At 45.9% G+C, this 19,630-nt stretch overlaps 1 protein-coding gene across 2 annotated transcripts in view; it reads right to left on the bottom strand.

The window, feature by feature from the left end:
* The window catches only part of LOC125892988 (transcription factor HIVEP3), a 56,986-nt gene that overhangs the window by 6,747 nt on the left and 30,609 nt on the right, over window positions 1-19,630 (bottom strand). Inside the window, exons 2-6 of one of the 2 annotated variants that reach the window (XM_049583379.1) lie at window positions 19,366-19,411; window positions 9,698-12,053; window positions 9,067-9,359; window positions 4,351-6,396; window positions 2,353-2,498 (exon numbers count right to left, since the gene is read on the bottom strand). In XM_049583379.1, the coding sequence (XP_049439336.1) occupies window positions 2,353-2,498; window positions 4,351-6,396; window positions 9,067-9,359; window positions 9,698-11,702 (4,490 nt within the window). In that variant the 5' untranslated portion in view covers window positions 11,703-12,053; window positions 19,366-19,411. The remainder of the gene's footprint in view (window positions 1-2,352; window positions 2,499-4,350; window positions 6,397-9,066; window positions 9,360-9,697; window positions 12,054-19,365; window positions 19,412-19,630) is intronic. The other variant, XM_049583378.1, reaches the window with a different exon arrangement.

The following is a 19,630-nucleotide window of genomic DNA, read 5'->3' as shown; positions in this document are numbered from 1 at the left end:
CCACTACTCATGAAGAGACGTACAATCCATTCTGAACTGTAAACATCCAATGTGTGTTGACTGCGTTTAATTACAGGATATGCACCACATCTATACAAGAACCCAGGCCGTGAATGCTCCCTGTTGTATAACAGCACCAGCAGCAACAGCGAATCATAACAAATTGTTACACAACTGTAAAATAGTCTCAACAGTGGCATTATGTTGTATTCATTCAGGATCTGGATACTGTTTACTGGCATGTATTTCTTGCCACTGCTAAAAATATCCACCCACATCTCAGGAAAAACAAGGCAGAAGTTGCACTTCACACATCGAGCATTAAATCAGCAGCACGTCTCTCGGTAAACTCAACCGACAATCTGCCTGTACTTGTGCTGTAGCTTTTCGGCTGCTGGGCAGATTGGTGGAGAGAATACCGCTTTCAACCAGCGTGTGATTGATTGATAAGGCCACTGAATGCCAAAGCAGCGACAACTGAGTAACAGTAAAAGGCAATACTGCAGGTACTGAAACATACCTCAATCACTATCTGCCCAGAGAGGAGTTTGACATAACTAATCCGTTTGACACGTACTGTAAACTCTGCTCACAGGAATGGCTCTGCCCATTTCACCACTGTGGTTAAAGCGTCATGACAAATCTGCAATGTTAACCACTTACACCATGGAAATCAATCTGCATGTGTTAACAGAATCCACAAGGAGACAGTTCAGCTTGTGCTCACTAAGAGGGATTAAAGCTGATGTTCTACGGACTTCTGCTGCCACCAAGAAGGAGCAGCTATGCCTGCTTAATTGCTGAGACATGTGTTATTGAGGCAAAAGCCGCCTTGATCCAATATCTGTGTCTTTAGCTGTGTGATTCAAATAAACTCCCGAGACCCCTGCACCCCTCTTTCTTAAAGGGATCTCTGAAATTGGATCAGGATGAAATCGTGCAAGCCACTGGAACATTAACAAAGCTGCACGATGCATATTCATAAAAAAGGTGTTGCTTGTTCTCCAGGATAAACTGAGTGGCACACAGTCGTGATTTCAAAGAGATGATGAAAGGGAAAGAAAGATAATGAGTCCTAACAGTAACAGTACAAAACATTCAGCTGTGTTCAAGAGTGAGGCGCTGTGCTTATTTGCATGCACAGAGAAACATAGTGGGACAGTAAGAAGTGGCAGGTACAGAGACAGAGAGAGAGAGAGAGGCCACAGAGGAGGCTGGGAGGGAATAAAGTGGAAATAATACACAGGTAAGTAAAAATGGAAGAACTGGCGGAGTGACACGGGCAGCGTGAAGAGAGAGAGAGGAGGGTTGGTGTGATGGAAATAGAGGACGTGAAGATGGGAGAAAGCTGTAGGCTGTTTATGGATGGAAATGCACTTCCTGAATGTGTGTAATGCGGGGCTGCAAATGATAAAGACTGGTAATTAGTGCCTTATCTACTGTTAAGCAGACAACTCCTTCACACTCAATCTGTGCACACATTAACACAAAGCGCAGGCCTTACAGTAAATGTGCAAGTGTCGACACACATGCACACACACATACTGTATACAGTATGTAAGCATAAACATCCCTTAAAATCTCTCACATCTCCAGCTTAGTATCTCTGTAAAATATTTTTCTTTCGTATTTATTCCTGAAACTCTTCTTAATTGGGAACATTTCAGCTCGATCCACAACTGCTCTACCTTTTATTTTGATCTATTTCTACTATTCAGTGTGAGGGGTCTTCTGGGGAAAGTCTCGGCTCTAAAAACAGCAACTGTGGGGAAGAAGAGAGGCTGCACTGCAGGCATTTATAGAAAGCACAAATATGTGAATAGTGAATGCAGCATAGCGCACAAATGTGTACAGGTTTGAAGACAAACACACACCCTTCACACAAACATGACAGCCATGACTACGATACTGACTGACTGCAGATCGCTTCACACTGTTTCTCTGCGTCTTCTCAGTAACTTGTAAAGAAAAAAAAAGTATTAATGAGGGTCTCACAAAATGAAGTTGGAGACAACCTTTTCCCCATTCCCACACACACACAAACACACACACAAAGCTCTCTTTCCAAATTAACATTTCTAAAACACAGACATTGATGCCAGCAGTAAGAGGAAAAAGCTTGGCTGCAGGTTCAAATGAAGTCCCTGCGGGTTCCACTGCCTCCCATCTGTTACTGTAATTCTCTGTGCACTCTTGTCAGCTCCCTGTAGTTGCCGTTCTGCTGTCATCAGGCATTGGTTTGTGACAGAAGAACAGATTACTTGTGTAATGAGGCACTGCAATTATTCGCAAATATTGAATTTCGAATTAAAAGATGAGCATCTCAACAGACTCGCTCTTGTAGTTTCTTACCCTCCTTCAAAGATGCGAACGCGAGGGGGCTCGCTCTGTTTGGAAGTGGAGGGTTCTTCCTCTTCTCTCATCTCTTTATTCTCCTCCTTGTCATGCTGCTGCTGATCCTTTACTTTAGTGAGGGTGCTGGTCGGGGTGGCATGTACCTACACTCAAAACACACATAGAAAAATTCAAAACAACTTAAAATAAAATGTTAACTGTTTCATTGTTAAAACGAGGGTCTGGGTGTGGACCAGAGAAGGAAAACAAGTGAGAAGCTAGCAGACCCAGCCCAGCTGACCCCCTGCATGAGCCCTAGTACCCCCAAAGGGTCTGATTATGACGATGATTAACATTACTATTATTATTATCATTATTATTGTGATTAGTATTAGCTCAGTCTTCCCTCTCTTCTCTTATTTATCAGTTACAAATACACATGCACTTGTTCATATACACACATGTGCCCTACATAACCACCACTGAACGGGATTTATACTTGTGTGTCAGCTCTATGCAAAGCCTATGCCGTAGCTTACGCACATGACGTTGTGAGCATTAATACTTGTGCAGTGGTGTGGCTTCGTGCCTTACAGTTACACCTCCAAAACACTAGCCGGCGGCAGGGTTTCTGTGAAGTACTGTAAAGTTTAGTTGATTCAAAACACACATTAAACATGGCTTAATAGCGACAATTTCAAACACAAGTGCACAAATCAGCTTCATTATAATTCACAGACAAAACACTTGTCTTTTGCTGGACACATTTAACCGCAAATACAACATGCTAATGTATTTAGCACAAGCCTATGGCATTTTACATTGTATAAATTAGCCTGGTGGCTAATGGACTTTTCCTCTACTCAGATGAAGCCAGGGACTACAGCAACATTTAACAAAGTTGCAAAATTCAGTACCACTACAACTCACAAGGTTCACAGAACAACAGCTGTCTTATACTAAACACTTTTTCCAAACAAATACAACATGCTTAGGTTATTAGCACAAGCCTATTGTATAAATTAGCCTAGCAACGAGCAAAGATTTCCTTTACTCGTATGAAGCCAGGACACCAGACATAAAATGCTATTTTGCAGGGGCTTTATTGTCGCAACAACGTATTGTTTCTTATCTGTGAAATTAAAGTAAGTAAAAGCTGAGGGAAATGGTTTAGCTTACAAGCACAGGAAGGGGGTTTATGTTGCCGCGACATGTAGTTACATTTCTGGGGAGATGCCCGTCAGGCAACGGTGCAGGGTATGTCTTCGATTTGACGCAGAAGTATAAATCCTGCTTTAGGATTTGGGCTTAGTGAGATAACATTAGGGTTAACCCTGGGTTTTCAGTACCGCAAAGCTAGTTTACTTTTTAGTGCAGCTAACGTGCTGTGCAGCAAGTTAACATCAGAGGAACGGACTGCAAACTGTCAACACCCTGACAAATGACTGGGATAAAAGTATCCCGACAGACATAAGTCCAGATTGACAGCTTATGTATTTTAAAAGGTCAGGAGAACCATTTTATTGTTCCAGGCTTTCTATTTCCACCCTGGTTTTAAAACAGAATTTATAAAAAACAGAGAGATTGCGTTTGACACTTAATGTATGATGATGTTTTTAGCTGCATTTTAATTGGGCAATGTTTATTTTGTCCCTGTTGTAATGGCTGATTTTACACTTCATCACTGAAATATCATATGAAGTACTTCATTCATGGTTCTGATGATGTTGTTTCTAATTTACAACTCTGCCTCTTTCACATTAGTGACCCAAAGGTGACTGGGCTGGTTGATAACAACCTTTGGAATACCACTAATCCAGACAGCCAGTGTGAGGGTTAGTGAAGTCAAATTATGAAAAATAAATCCTGGGTATGTTGAACTTCATTGAACAGACCTCATTTTTGCATATTCATAATAACAATGTCTTTGTTATATTTATTTTGTTTTGTTCTGTCTCGTTTCATTTCTAACGGAGTAGTCTAAATACAGTAAGAATATATTCTGAGTATGTTTACCTCTGACACACGTGGGGTCCTGCTACTGGCAGGGGCCAATTTGCTTTTGGCTGGGGTCGGGGCCATGGCCATGGTGTAGGTCTCCGAGCTGTGCTTCTGTTTGGAGCACAGCAGAGACAACGCCACCTTAGTGCTGAGGCCCGGCAAGTTGGGGTTGTGAGCACTGACGCTCCAGGTAGAATAAACTGAGCTGCGGGGGTCCCTCAGAGTAGACGGGTTGGGTTTGACATAGTTCAGGTAGCACCAGTTGACTGAGGTGGAGGTGTGGAGGCTGGGGTATGAAGGGGCGGATGGTCTTTCAACCCCCTCTTCCACAACTGGCACCTCCTCCTTTTTTTTACTTGTCCTTTCAGTTGACTCCTCCTCCTCCTCCTCCTCCTCCTCTTTCTCCTCCTCCTCCTCCTCCTCCTCCTTATGTTTCCTTGGTATTTGCTCCTGCTCCCCCTCCAATTTCACAGTTGTCACCTCTACCCTCTCCGGCTGCTTGTTCTCCCCCTCTTCCAGTTTTCTCCCAGTGTCTTTACTCTCTTCTTCCTGTCTTACCTTCTCCTCTACATCTTCCTCTTCCTCCCCTGCCTTATGTTGCTCCCCTTCCTCCTCCTCTTTTACCCTTTTCTGGTGGCGCTGGGCCTCTGTGCTGAGCTCCAGACTGGCTGCAGGAGAGAGCATGCGTTTACTTCCTCCGGCTCCCAGTGGGCCATATCCCTCCCCAGATCCTGAAGCCAGCTCCGTGGGCAGAGACAACGGAAGAAGACTCTTAAAGTCTGGGGAGGGCACCTTCAAATAGGACCTTTGTAGCTTGTCCCGCTCCACCTGGCCCATGATGACCATAGCTGTGCAAGAAATGGGTTCCTGTGAGCGGGTGGAGGCCAGGATCTGGGACAGGGTGGTATACATGGATCTGGCATACGTAGGTATATGGGTCTGGAGGCGCACTGGCACCACAAGGGATACTACTGGTGTAAGCTGTGCAAGGCATGTAGCAATGATCGGCCGTGGGTGGTGGTAAGAGATTCTTACAAGGGACTGATGTGTGAGGGCAGAAGACACGGAGGGTCTGCTCTCTGTGGTGGGAAGGGAAGGAACATGTGCAGTTAGTCTTGGAGGAAAAGGCAAGTACAGAGCCTGACTGGCTCTAGTCCTGGAAGTAAACTGGAGAGGAACTAGAGCAGGAAGCTGATGGAATGGTATACCCAGCCTCTCTGCCATGTGGATCTGTGCTGGGTTTATCTGTATAGGTGGAGTTGCTGTCTGTGAATGTAAGAAGGCTCTGTGGATGAACTGGGTGGACAGTACTTCAGAGATGGCTGTGGTGACAGGGAGTAGCTGAGATAGTGATCTTGGGGGAAATGCTTGCTGCAGAGGGAGCACGTCCTGAGAGGGTGGGAAGATTTGTGGCTGTAACAACTGCAAGGCTTTCCCTGTGGTCTCCAGGCTGAACCGGGGGCTTGTCTGTATTGAGTAGAGAGGAGGGTGGACGGAGCGGGAAGGCCCTGGCTTTGGACTGTCTGCTCTGGACAGCTGACTCATGCTGGCCCCCTCCTCCTGCTCAGGTTCCCCTAAGGTGGCATGTTTCACTAGGAGACACTTTCTCCTTTCTTTCCAGGAGGATGAAGACTGCTGAGGGGACAGGGACCCATAGTCAAATGACTTACTCCTGGTCTCTGAGATCTGCTCTGTTTGTTGGGGGCTGGCTGGGGTCTGCTCTGAGGCTGAGCGCCTCATCTCCTTGTGGCTTTGGTGGTGTTGGTGGGAAGAGGATGGCACCATAAGCATCTGAGAGCTTTGGCTACTGGAGGCCCAGACGGCAGGCTCTGATCTTGCCGGGTCCTCAAAAGAAGCAGAAAGGCTTGAAGTGTGGGAGATGTTGCTTTCCTGACTGGGGCTGCGAGGCAGGGACACAGACTCAAAGCTAGACTCCCCAGAGGACTGGGCTGCTTCTGCCAGGCGGAGTCTCTTCTTCTTTGGTGGCAGCTTCTCTGCAGGGAGCTGGGCCAGAGTCTGGCTACGCTGAGGCCACTGGAACTCCTCCACTCTCTCTGCCTCCTGGGACAGATAAAGAGTTTACAAATCAATCATTATGTGTAAGATGAAGGGACTGCTCAGTTGCTGAGAATGTTAAAAAAAAAAAACACCATTAAAGGAATACATCACATACAAGATGATCATTTGTTTTGTCAGCTGAACTTCTTGTATTACATTGAATTTGTTAAGAAAACTTTGTTCTTCTGGCATGCGTGAACAAAGAATCCAAAAACGGAGAAAATTCGTGATGAATTAAAGTCATAGGTGAGCAACTTTAACAACAGCAAAACTATATCAAAATATCTGTTTACAAACTGTCACACAACTCATGCAGTATATTCAAAGTCTCATTTATTGAGGCATATGCTCAATACTTCCCGAAACAGGAAGGCAACAAGGAGCTGAAGTGAAAGTGAAACTGTACTCAAACCAGACTCCATTGACAGAAATAGTCATTTTAGCACACTGACCTCAGGAGCTGCTGGTCTGGCACTGCCTCTATCACTTTGTTTGTTTGTGTTTTTATGGGACTTTGTTGTTTTAAAGGGTTAGTTTGGATTCACCAAATTCACACAATAACACAAACAACCTTCTGATGGAGGCAGTGGTAGACCAGCAGTTCTCGTGTTCAGCGGGATAAAATTATTCTTTTTGGCAATGGAGTCTGGCTGAAGAGACCATAGATAAGTTTCACTGTCAGTTCCCTGTAGGACAGGGATGTCTGTTTGGGAAGTACTGAGCATACGACTGGATAAATGAGACATGGATTATTATACTGCACGAGCTGTGTGAGAGTTTGTAAACAGATGTCAGTTTTTTGGATTGTTAACCAGAGCCATGTGAAAAACAAAAAAAAGTTTTCTTCATAGATTCAACATAACACGAAGTGAGTAAATGATATACAGATGGTCATTTCGGGTGGAGAGTGTTCCTTTAATGGGACATTGTGTAACATTTTCAGTTGTTTATTGGCAAAAATTGATGTCTGCATTCATAAATATGTCATCACTGGTGTACTATTACCTTCACCAATAATCTGACTTATTCTCGTAAAAGGAGAATTTCGGATTTGTTTGTACATTGTGCGGGTAAGTCGTCTGTGGGGTTCCATTACATTTCGCCATCTTGAGAATACACCCGCCAGCAAGGGACATACAGCACCGCCTTCGGCGTTTTCGTTGAGAGCCAGGCCAGCACTGCGTGACTGAGGAGCCGAAGGAGAGGAGCAAGAGGCGCTTCGCTACTACCCTGGCAAATCTGAAACAAAGTCCCACTCTTTGAGCATAATGCAGGATCATGCATATGCAGCATCATGGGAGACGGAATCCTCATCGCCAAGAAAGGGCAAAAGGGAATAGAAAAGGCAGCGTGACCGGCGAATTAAAAAAAACGAAGGCCCACATCGGGGTAGCCTTTCCCAGGTAGAGAGAGCTGCTGAGGGAGAATGGTAATGCAATCACAGGCCAGCGCCGCTATTGGCTGTTATCCGCTGTTAGCCGCTGTTAGCGCTGGCCTGTGATTGTATTACCTTTCTCCTTCAGCAGCTCTCTCTACCTGGGAAAGGCAACCCCAATGCTGACCCTTGTTTTTTTAATTCGCCGGTCACGCTGCCTTTTTTGATTCCCTTTTGCACTTTCTTGGCGACGAGGATTCCATCTCCCGTGATGCTGCATAATACATGATCCTGTATTATGCTCAAAGAGTGGGTCTTTGTTATGCGGCAGTAGTGCCGCTGGCCACTAACAGCTGTTAGCGGCACAGTAATGCGAGGAGAGGGATGAGGTGTGTGAGGTTGAGCCACTTGTCAGTTGTCAAAGGACAAGACGTGATTGGTTTGGTTCAATTTACATCCGCCCCAACAGTCCTACGTTGTAAACACAGCCAGCATGGTGAGGAGGGGGTTTGTCAACTCGCGTCGCGTGTGTCTGTGTAAGAGCCTGAATGAATACTCCATGTAGTATCGGATGACATGGTTTCATCAGTGTTATCATAGCTTTTTGGTACACAGCGGCTACAGTTGTTGCAATACGTGTTTGAAACAGTGAGGCGCCAGAGTGCGCCATCTGTTTGAATACAATATATGATTTCAATGTTAGATGGGAGAAATTCCTACACACTGTGGCTTTAAAGGAGCTGTACATAACATTTAGAGTGTTAATACAGCAGCAAATTACCATTTGTTATGTAAAAATATAGTAGTATAATGGCATACTGGGCAGAAAATGAATTCACATGTTAAAATCTGAGCTCGTCTGGCAGCATGTGCATATGAGTTCCTGTGTGTGTATCCCACTGGGCAGCTAATCACCTCCACTCTGCACTGCGCTCATATGGTGGTTACCGCTGATATTGCCGCCCCAACCTATGGCACTGTTGCAAAAGCTTAGCACCCTCCCCCCCAGCTGAACAGTGTTAGCTCTGTCAACACCTACACCGCTGTTAGTGCTGTTCACACTGTGAGCTTCCAGGCGGTGGCTCAGCCACCTCCATGTTGAGAACCGTGTGCACACAACCTGAACCAGACTTTTAGACATGCTCTCAATGTCATATACAGCTCCTTTACATCAATGCATGTTTCACATTTATTTGAGGGGAGGGAGAAGAAAAACAAGTAAACAAAGTCGAGGCCATTGAATTGTTTCAAGAATAAGAAATTAAATAGCCTAATGCTACTTTAAATATATCATGTACCTTGGATGAGGATGCCGTCACTGGCGGTGACACAGATGGCATGTCAGCATCAGGCTCCGGAGTAACAAGGATCTCTGGCACTTGGATGTTTGGCTGGCGGATGAGGCGAGATGTAGAGGGTGATGGTTTTGGCTCGGGTTGTTGTGTTTGCTGACTCTCTCTGAGTTCTGGTTCCTGACTCTCCATGGATATGCTCTCATGCTTCTCAAAAGAGCTTGTGTGTTGGATGACAGACACACCCTTCCTGTCCTGCTGCTGCTGCTGTTGTTTTGGCTCAGTCTGTAGAGAAACACCTAGAAACAAACAAAAGAAAAAAAAAAGTTAGCTACCATTTTATCTACTGGTATACTGCTTTTTAATGATGACATTTCATTGCTTTTGCGCTTCATTCCTTTAGCTGTGGCGTAGCGTAATTTCACACAGTAGTTTTGCCTTTCATTTGTTTTCTTTGCTTTACATTTCTGATGTAGATGCAGATATGTGCCTGTTATTTTTATATTTCCTTAACTATTCAAGTTTCTCAGATGCTGAAAGAGGACAAAAAAAAAGCTACAACAGAAAAGAAACTATAACTCATGCAGGATAATGTTGTTATAATTTGATCTGCTGTTGAAGGGATACATAAACAAACCTGAGAGGGCCTGGCTGTGCTCTGGTCTGCTTGGCACAGGAATGAGGCCTGCAGAGCTGCCTGACATGGCTACAGATCCTGGGCTGGGAGGATCCTCCTCTAGACTTTCCTCTTTCCTCCTCTTCCTCACCGCCATGGCCAGAGCTCGGAACTTATAGTGCATCATCATCTGGGGGCGATCCTCCCTGCATGTTTTACTTGCATCCCCGCTCTCTTGCTCCAGGGTTTGCGGTCCTGGGCATTTGCCTCTGTGGGTCTCGTAGCCTTCGCTGTGTTGGAAGTGGGTCCCACATGCTTCACATTCAAACAGCCCCGGACTCTTTTGCTGTTGTTGTTGCTGTGGCTGCCTGGCTTGTTCAGCGCTTCTGGCTGAGGAGGAGGAAGTGGGGCCAGCCTCCTCCAGCATTAGCTCAGCTCCCAGTGGAACTTCTATGGCAGGCTGGCGCCTCAGCATACGCTGGGCATGACCAACCCTCATCTCTGCTACCACCGCTTGCTGCTCATCGAATGACTGGCAGAGACGGTAACCTCTGGGAGACATGTGGCCAGAGGTGGAGGGTTCTCCTTGGCTGGTGGAGGATGGCATTGAGTGGCTTCTGAGCAGAGGCACCCCTGACAGCTCCTGGGTACCCGCAGGGTCTGCCTCAGGATTGTGGAAGAGCCTCAAACCACTGGGGCCAGGGGCCTCTCCTTTGGGATCAAATGCATAGGGATCTTTAGGGGTGGTAAATTTTGGTGACTCCATGCTGCTCTTCCTGGACAGAGAGGAGCGTCTAGGCTTCACACTGTCAATCTCACTGGTGTCTACTACCGCTTCATTGATAGTGATGAGCTTGGTAATATGTTCTATTACTTGTGTTTTGGGTACAGCGAAGGGAATGTTCTTATCCTCTGTTCCTGAGGATGAGGAAAGTGTAGAATGAGGCTGCTGCTGATGGGGACTGCGCTGCTGCCCTCCCAGTCTTCCATATTTCCCTAAAATAATTTCTGCGTAGGTTTTGGCACTGGCACTGGGAGGGCTAACTTGGGACAAGTCAGTGCTGCCTGACCCGGAGAAGTAGCCAGACTCTGTGCTGCCCTTACTGCCAGGGCCTAGAGAGGAAGATGAGGTGGAGAGGGAGGAAGAGGGAGGGTCATCTGGAGAAGCCATCGGGCCACGTTTCCTTTCACTGAGCCTCAGTGCCAGCCTTTGCTTGACAGCCTGGGAGTCTTCAGGCCTCTGGCTCTCCTCTGAGCCTCCCAGCGGCTCCTTACCGCCTTTCCTCTGCTGGCCCGACATCTCCTTAGATTTCCTGTGTTGGCCCGTCTCCTCTTCAGACTCTGTGCTTTCTCCCTCTGTGTGTTCCTCAGGGTCTTCTCCAACGCCACTGCCCTCTGGTCCACTCAAACTGGGCTCATCACGGCTGGACGCCAGGCCCGCTTTAATGCGATGGGCATGGGACTTGCGGTGCTTGTACAGGTTGCTCTTGGTCTTAAATGAAAAGCCACAGGGGACACAAGGGTAGGGTCTTTCTCCCGTGTGGGAGCGAATGTGTTTCTGAAGAACGCTTGGCTTGGCACATGGACGGCCACAGTAAGTGCACACATATTTCCCTGGTTTTTGGGGTTTCTTCTCCCCTTTTCTGGGTGAGCTGACCCCCTCTTGGCCTTCTTGGCTGGGCTGAGATGGGACCCCATGACCATGCTCACCCCGGGAGGAGGAAGTAGATGGGAGGGATGAGGTTGATGGGGAAGCCGGAGAGAAGAAGCTGCCTCCTGAGGGACCTGGGGTGTCTGGATGCTGCCATGCTACTGCTTGCTGCTGCTGTAACCGAAGCAGAAGGTCAGTGCGCTTGGGTTGGCGGTTTTGCAGGCGGCCCAAAGCTCTGTGTACGGGGCGGGGGTTAGGAGGCTGCTGGGGCTGCTGAGGTGGACAAGATCCTAGGGAGGATTCAGCTGTCACATGCTGCTGCTCTTGCCTTCCAGAGCGCTCCCCATCAGGCGGACGGCTGGGCTCAGCCTCCATAGAGTGGGGAGGAGGCCTCACAGACACACAAGGAGGGGCTCTCGGAGCCTCATGGGGCTAACCGCATGGCAGCAGAGAGGTCAGAGGCAGGGGAACATCGACAGACTGAGTTGTAAATCACAACGGAGGGCCTTTTTCAGCGTGGGCCTAGAGTTATTGAAGAGGACCAAATGAGGCATCATTAAAAGGTGCCCTGGAGCTGCACAGTTGCAGGTAAACATGGATCATCTCTCTGTACAAAGCAGTTCTGCTTCTGTCCAGCCTCAGCCATTCTAACAGCCCTCCCAAGGTCCTCTCTGCATCTCCTTTGTTGGTTGTCAAAACTGTTGGCTGTTCAGCTTCTGAATGGGTCTAAAGAAACACAGAAAAAGACAAGAAAGGACTGAGTTACAAAAGTGGAAACATATTTGCACATTTAGATTCTTTAAAAAATGTTTTGCCACAAAGAGCTACAGCACAGCAAAGTGCTGGAAAATAATTCATAGTTCTATTTTTTGCCTCCTAGAAGTTTTTCTAAATAAAAGCAAAACAACAAAGATAATAAAGAAAGGTCGGTTTGCTACACAAAAAAAAAAGCACAGAAAAACACTTAGGACCTTTGAAAACATGGGCGTGGATTTCAGAGGAATGCAGGGGGCACGTCCCCCTCAATATATAGAACATGCGCGTTTGTCCTACCCAATAAAAACATGAAAGTAGCAGAGGACATTTTAGATATTAACGTCATAAACTGATGCAAAAGAGGTACAAATTGGTACAAATTTACTCGCAGAGGACCCCCTCATTTCATAAGTATCCCCCTGATACTGAAAAGAAATCTACGCCCTTGTTTGAAGATGACTTTTTGTCATCCTGAAGGTTTCCAAAAAGCCTGGCATGCAGTCTGAAAAAGAGTTATGCTGGTGGAGCAGAAGGCCAAAATCATTAGTGTCCTATTATCAAACTGCCTATTAAAAATTACCCCCACATATCATAGGATGACGAATAGGGTTACATTTCCAGGTGTAGTGCTGAGTGGGGTCAGCGTTGTAATGAGAACATTAGCGAGGTAATTGCATCATCAACACGTTATTGCTCTCATCTGTCCTGGCTTCAACTCTTAATAAGCAGATAGCGCGCAGTGATTCAGAGGACAGACGCACACACCTACTGTTAATGTATTAAAAAATGTGAGGTCAGGATGTTCTGTTATTGGCGCCATGGTGATCTGAGCACACAGGCATCTAGTATATGCATGCTCACATACTGTATAAACACTTATCTAAATCTCATTTGATACTAGATAAAAATTATAAACTCCCTTCAATCGTGACACATCTAATTCACATCTGACCCATGGCTGGCCCACTCTGCAGGAGTCAGAGCAGCTCAGGGCCAGTCAGGCAACATCCACAGAACAGGCACCAACAGAGGAGACCACAGTGTCAGGGCAAGGAGTCAAAACAAATGTTGGAAATATAGCCTATGCTTATCTGATCTGGCACTGAAGCTAAAGGGGGCAAATGGAGGGGGTGCTGTTTTCTAGTGAATAAAGGGATTTGACAGTTACTGGGTTTCAGCCTACGCCCCCACTCTGCTGTTACACAGCCACCAGAGTGCAGTGTTCATGAAGGGGCCAAGAGTGGCTGCTTGTTATGAAGCCCATTGTGAAACTGAAAACTTTTATCAAGACAGATCTACTTCAATATTTCCCACTCACACACTCTTAAGAGAGCTGATGGAGACTTGCGGGTGCGACGAAATCTCCTCTTTTATCAAGATGTATGTTCCGTAATATTCCCCACTTACTACAAATCCGGCGCTGAGTCTCAACTGGAGACACAGGATTCTTGTATCGCGGCCAATCAAAACACATTCTGGGAATGGATGGAGCCAATCATAACATTTTCACTGAGCAGCCATGCCCAACTGCTGACAGTCCCAGCGCAGGCTCATCCAGAGCATCAATCATCGCCTGACACTACTTGTGACCCCCTCGACTGTCAAACTCTAGAGATCAGCGCTCAATGAAGGAGGACGCCGTGTGTGTTCACCTCACAGCTGTAGATCTCTGTGATGCTGTAGACAGCATGCACCACCTCTGACAGTAAAGTGCATGCCAAGAGAGAAGATAACAAGGGATTGATAATGCTAAGGAGCAACTACAGAGACAGGCTGCAGGGAGATAAGAGATAGAAAATGCATGGATGTTCTATTATATTAGAGCTATGCATATGAAGGAGTAAGAAAGATGAAGTGAGAAGAGGAGGGGAGGAGAGAAAAGACTGAATCAGTGATCCAGTGGCTGAGTAAACAGGCCCAGCAGAAGACTGCAGCTCAAGGTGCCAGCGGTGGCAAGGCAGCACTGACAGTTTTTTTTTTTTAATGAGCCACACTTTTGCTCTCTCCATATGTCTAAAAAAAACACTCTGCACAGTCAGCCTTCATTAGAGCCAGTTTACAGTAGGAGAAAAAAAAGAGAAAGAGAATCACTCTTCCCCTTGGAAACAACTTGACAGATTCTCGACTCCGTCTCCACGTATCTCCACATCTGCTGAGGGCCGATCATCTGTTTAGTGTGCGTTTCTCCAAGCAGACCAGCGCTTTGATTACAGCAGACTTTTACCATCAACACACAGCAATTAGGCAGCATAACAAACCAAATCAACACCAATTATAATTCACTTCTCTCTTTTCATTTGCTAGTATTCCACCGTTTCAGCTGTACAGGAAGACTTTTGTATGTTGGTGGCAGCCTTTTCTGTCTTGAGCTGTTGAGCTGGAGGGACACATTACTCTCCAGAGGTATATGTTGGTAAGTTAGATCACGGAAGAATGGAACATGCAAAGGTGCTATAAATCAGATCCTGACTGAAAACAGTTGTTCCTCACACACTTTTACAAAATTATATGATATCAAAACTATGGCTGCATGATATATCCTTTCATCATTGACACTGCGATGTGCCTATGCGCTATAGTCCCCATGCATGTAAGGCAAATTAACTTAAACATGTTATGCTACAACTTTTTTTGTTGCTTTTTACAAAAGGAAAACTTGCACGGTTCTCATTCATCGACTGATGTTACTGCCCAAGCCTTCCCTTTAGGACACATGTGTATGTGATGTAGTCTGGCGGCGTTTTTTATAAGAAGTGAGACTCTTCTGTGTCTCTGTATGTTTGTGTTTGCATGCTTTTCCAAAGCTAGAGTCACCAAAAAGTGTCCAGGTTCCAGTACAATTGTAAAAATTGCTGTGTTTTGTGTTCACTGCACAGAAGTAAAAACGCATCTCTTTAATGCAACGTTATCATGATGTCTCCCGACCATTTTTCACTGCAGAGCTGCCAGACACCAGACTGTAAAAGATAGTTCCCAGCTACAAGCTAGGCTAAAGCTCAAGTTTTTGGGCTTTTTGCCTTTAATGACAGGACAGTTTCGAGTGTGAGAGAGAGAGAGAGGATGACATGCAGCAAAAGGCCATGGGCTGGAATCAAATCCGCGACCAATGTGGCAAGGACATAGCACATAAGGTGCACGCCATACCCACTGAGCTACTGAGCTCTCTGCCAGGTTAAAGCTAATTGAGTTAGCCAAAGGTAGCCAGAGGTCTCCCAGCTAAGGTTCGGAGTCGCAAGGCTGGAAAGGTGACATTAACACCAACGTTATACAAGAGACTTCTATCTGATATACAACCGAAGCATGTAGTAGTCAACCACAACCTGAGAATGATCAAGGAGCGGAGCAACATACCAGAGCCCCCTAACTTAAGGGTAAGCAACATTCATTATTAATATGACATGTTAGATCGTTGACTTTAGCCTGGATTGATAGAAGATGATTATGTGAATCAATGGTGTCATGGTGAGTCAACCAGTGTATTAAACTACCTAATTTCCCCCTCCTCTCCGTCAGGAAAGTCTGCTTATAATATTATCATCATATTCATTCTCTTTGCAGATGCACTCCGCTACAAAATCCTGCCAATAATTAGAATGATTAATTATTTCCAAATAGAGCGACTAGTTTTTTCATATAGCAATATATACTGCAGAAAAAGAAAATATTGCAATGTCATGTTTTTCTAATATTGTGCAGCCCTGTTAAAAACAGTAGATAAAAGAGAGGGGGTGAAAGATGGGTAAAAAGCAGGGCTGGATGTGAAGAAGAAGAAGAAGAAGAAGGATGATGATGGTGCTGTGAATAGAAAATAGAAAGACTGAGCAGGAGGGAAAGCACAAAGAGCAAGACAAATCGTCTCCCTCAATCCCCCTGTAATAAATGTCTTTGCTCATGTAGTCGGTTATCAGAGTGTAAGTTTAATGATCTCTGGCGTAGCTGTTGATGCAGCCCTTAAACAGGGCGATTAGATGGTTTTAAGGTTGGGGAGAGCATTGCTTACATTATTCATGGCAGTCTAGACTGCCAGCTCTGAGCGGGGAAACACACAGTCAGGGCGCTGCCAGGAAAAAGGAAAGCCAGAGTCTAGCCTACATTAAGCCAAAACACACACGCACACACACCCTACAGCGCACATACAGTGTACAGTACTACTCTCCCCAGAGCCATGAACACACAGCAGGCCTGGCTCTGACACATCTGACCAGCCAATCAGCTGCAGTGCCCTGAGGTGACCTACCCCGGTTGCACTCAGCCGATCCTCCTGCTGTGTGACGTGGGGTTCACACAGGCATTCCACACAGATGACTTCTTATCAGCAGCGCCTATTACATGCAACACTTTAACGCACTGTGGGCTAATAGAAATCAGTTGACGCTGATATCGACACACACAGGTTATGTAAAATTGCCTAACCTTATGGATGAGGGAGGGGCAAGGACATTCTTCACTCAGCTCTATTTTTAGGCAGAGGTGCGAGCAGGAAGCCACTGATGCAGCTGTTAAACGGTGTTATGTTGTTTTGTTGGAGGTGTCGAATCAAAACCACAAAGCTAATATTAGTAACAGTTTGCAAAATGACAAACTGTGAACACGGGAGCATTTCACCCACCTCCAGCTTGCCATGACCCTGTGTATGATACATCACAGAGCAGTCTCGTGGCATATGCTGGGATTTGTTGTGTGAACTAGATTCTGGTGTCTGCGCCTGAAATGTGATTAACAACTGGTCCGCAGAGAGACGAGAATGACTGAGGAGCGTGTGTGCATGCAAAGGGGCTTTGTCAGCAGAAACAGGCACTGATGCAGGTACCTCAGGGGAGCCCTGACACACTCCACATCCTTCACACACGTGCTGTCACGCACACTGTCTCCTTTCATCATCTCTGTTGTGTCTATCAAGTCCAGCAGCTCTACTTCAAGAACTACAAATCCCATCAAACAAACATTTAGCTCAACTCCTGCTCAATAAGTAGCACAGAAGCTTTGCAGCAGTTTTACAGTTAAAACTTCATTATCATGCACAGGAGAGAATACGGCCGGGTAGAGTTTGTGTTCATTTCCTCATCAATACCAAGACGCATTCATGCAGCTGGTAATGATGACGGATAAAAATATGGGCTAAACATTAAATTACCTTGTGCCCTGAGAACAGATAAACCCTCTTAAGTGCTTTTTAAAAAATCTGCTGTCATACCCCTCCAAACACACACACAAACACACACACATCTCTCTCTCTCCCCATTCTCACTGGCGGTAGCCTGGTGCAGGTTCCCATGGAAACCAGCCTACTCTGAGCAACGGCAGATGGAGAGGGAGCTGGAGGTCTAAATTTATCTCCCAGCATCCTTTCTGACTACAGACGCACACTGGCAGCAGGAAGTAAGGAGGGGAAATGCTTGGCCTCGGCATGCATTGACAAGCTGGCATGACCCTTGACATCTAACCCCCCTTCGAGTGACGACGGGTTGACATCACAGCAGATGAATATATGCAGTACCGTCTGCGACAGCCTGAGCTGCAAGGGTCACAATCTCAATGACGCGATACAACATTTGATACTGTACAGGAGGCTCTGCAGCGTTCCCTAAGTGTAAGGTAAATGGAAAGTTACCTCACAGTCTTTCCCCTGCCGCTACCACCAAAACAGAGCTGTCAATCAAACCCCAAATCCTACACTGTCACACTAACATCACAGAACCGCGGGAAGAAACACTTTGGTTTGATAGTAAATGACTAAAAAAGAAACCCAGACGCCAGATAGAGTCTAAAATCCTCAGAGGCCACAATCACACTCACCACGGGATATCACTGCTGTCAGTAGAAGCCGCTCACTAAGGAGAACGCCGTATGAGAACCCACCCCCCCCCCAAAAAAACCCACCACATACCAGAGCTCTCACTCACTCTCTCTCAGCTCCGTGCGGGATGCATCGGGATCGCTGCACCTCTGAGGTAAGAGGGTGTAGAGGAGGATTTCGCAGGGCTTTGATAAGACTGGCAGTTCACAGCCGTCGCAGTGTTCACTTTGATTAAACACAAGCCAGTGAACTGCAGGTCAATACCGGCCTTTAAATCAAACATGAGTGGCACGGCGCAGCTGGGTAATGCACACCTCAACGGCGGGAGAAGAGTTTTAATAACACCCCTGGCAGGGGAAAACCTGCTCCTTTTGGTGACATAATCAACTGTAAAAACAAACTGACCACAACTTGGATTAAAATGCAGGTTGCTGGGTTTTTCCCGTCGTTTTATTTGTGTCCAGGGAATTCACGGCTGGAAATTGTCTTTTCGTAGTCACTGAGTTAGTCAATTTCTTTTTTTAATTTAACCAGGGAGTCCCACTGAGACTGAAAATCTATTTTACAAGAGAGACCTGGCCAAGGTAGCAGCCAATCAAAACGCATTTAAAATGCAACGAATACAACATATAATACAAAACATAGTGGCCTCTCAAGAAAAACAAGCACATGTCTCTATCACCACATTCTTTATGATGCCCTTAAATCCATCGATGGATATAAGTGTTTCTAGTTTGAGATAGTTTTGAAGATTGTTCCATGTCCAAGGTGCAAAGTGGAAGAGTGCAGTTTTCCCCACATCTGTTAAAACCTGGGGTACATTAAATGTAGCATAGCTGGTAACTACTAGAAATTATGTAGTCAAAATTTTGGTCTCACAGGGGCTTTAATCTGAATGGACAGGAGCTCTATCCTCAGCCACTCAATTCACAAAATTTTCTGAATTACCGGAAAAAAGGGAGAAACATGAGGCAAGATTGCTCCTCTAGAACATTCAATAGGAACTCTGTACCACAAAGGAGACTCTTTCGCACTTTAAATAAATCTGTGAAGTTCAGTCTTGCATCATAACGTCCATACGCTTCAGTGACGCCCTGTCACGTGCTAACTCAGGTATGTTGTTCATGAGAAACAAAGTCTTCAACATCCACAAATTGAAATCCTTGTACCTTAGAAAATACTCTTGGGTGCTATGGCGCCAGATTGTAAGGCACCAAATGACAAATCTGCAATAAATCTATCAGATGTACACACACACTTGGAATAACTAAATAACTCATTTGCCATAGCTGTCTAGTAAAGTAATGATAAGGAGGGAAGGGGTGGGGGTGGGGGGTGGGGGGCTGAGAAGAGAGCGTAAGACAGAGATGGATTTAAACAAGAGAGGAAGACAGAGAGAGAGAGAGAGAGAGAGAGAAAGACAGAGAGTGAGGGGAGGCGGGTGCAGAGAGAGAGAGAGAGGGAGAGAAACAGAGTTTAGATTACCTGACAGAGCAGTCTGGTCTTCCCCCTCAGAGACGCTTCACAGGCACTGTGAGACAAGCAGGGAGAGCCAGAGAGTGAGAGCGGATATGACTGTTTGAGTGGGTGTGTTGCAGAGAGAGAGAGAGAGAGAGAGAGGGAGAGAGGGAGAGGATAGGGGTGAGGCAAAAAAAAAATGTGTGATGGAGGGAGAGGGAGAGGGAAAGACAGTAAATGAATGTTTCCACTGTACAAATGTAAGGGGAGGGAGGAGGAAGATGCGGTAGCA

The sequence above is a fragment of the Epinephelus fuscoguttatus genome, linkage group LG8 (assembly GCF_011397635.1).
Source record: "Epinephelus fuscoguttatus linkage group LG8, E.fuscoguttatus.final_Chr_v1".
Taxonomy (NCBI): domain Eukaryota; kingdom Metazoa; phylum Chordata; class Actinopteri; order Perciformes; family Serranidae; genus Epinephelus; species Epinephelus fuscoguttatus.
This window is presented reverse-complemented; position numbering and strand designations above follow the sequence as displayed.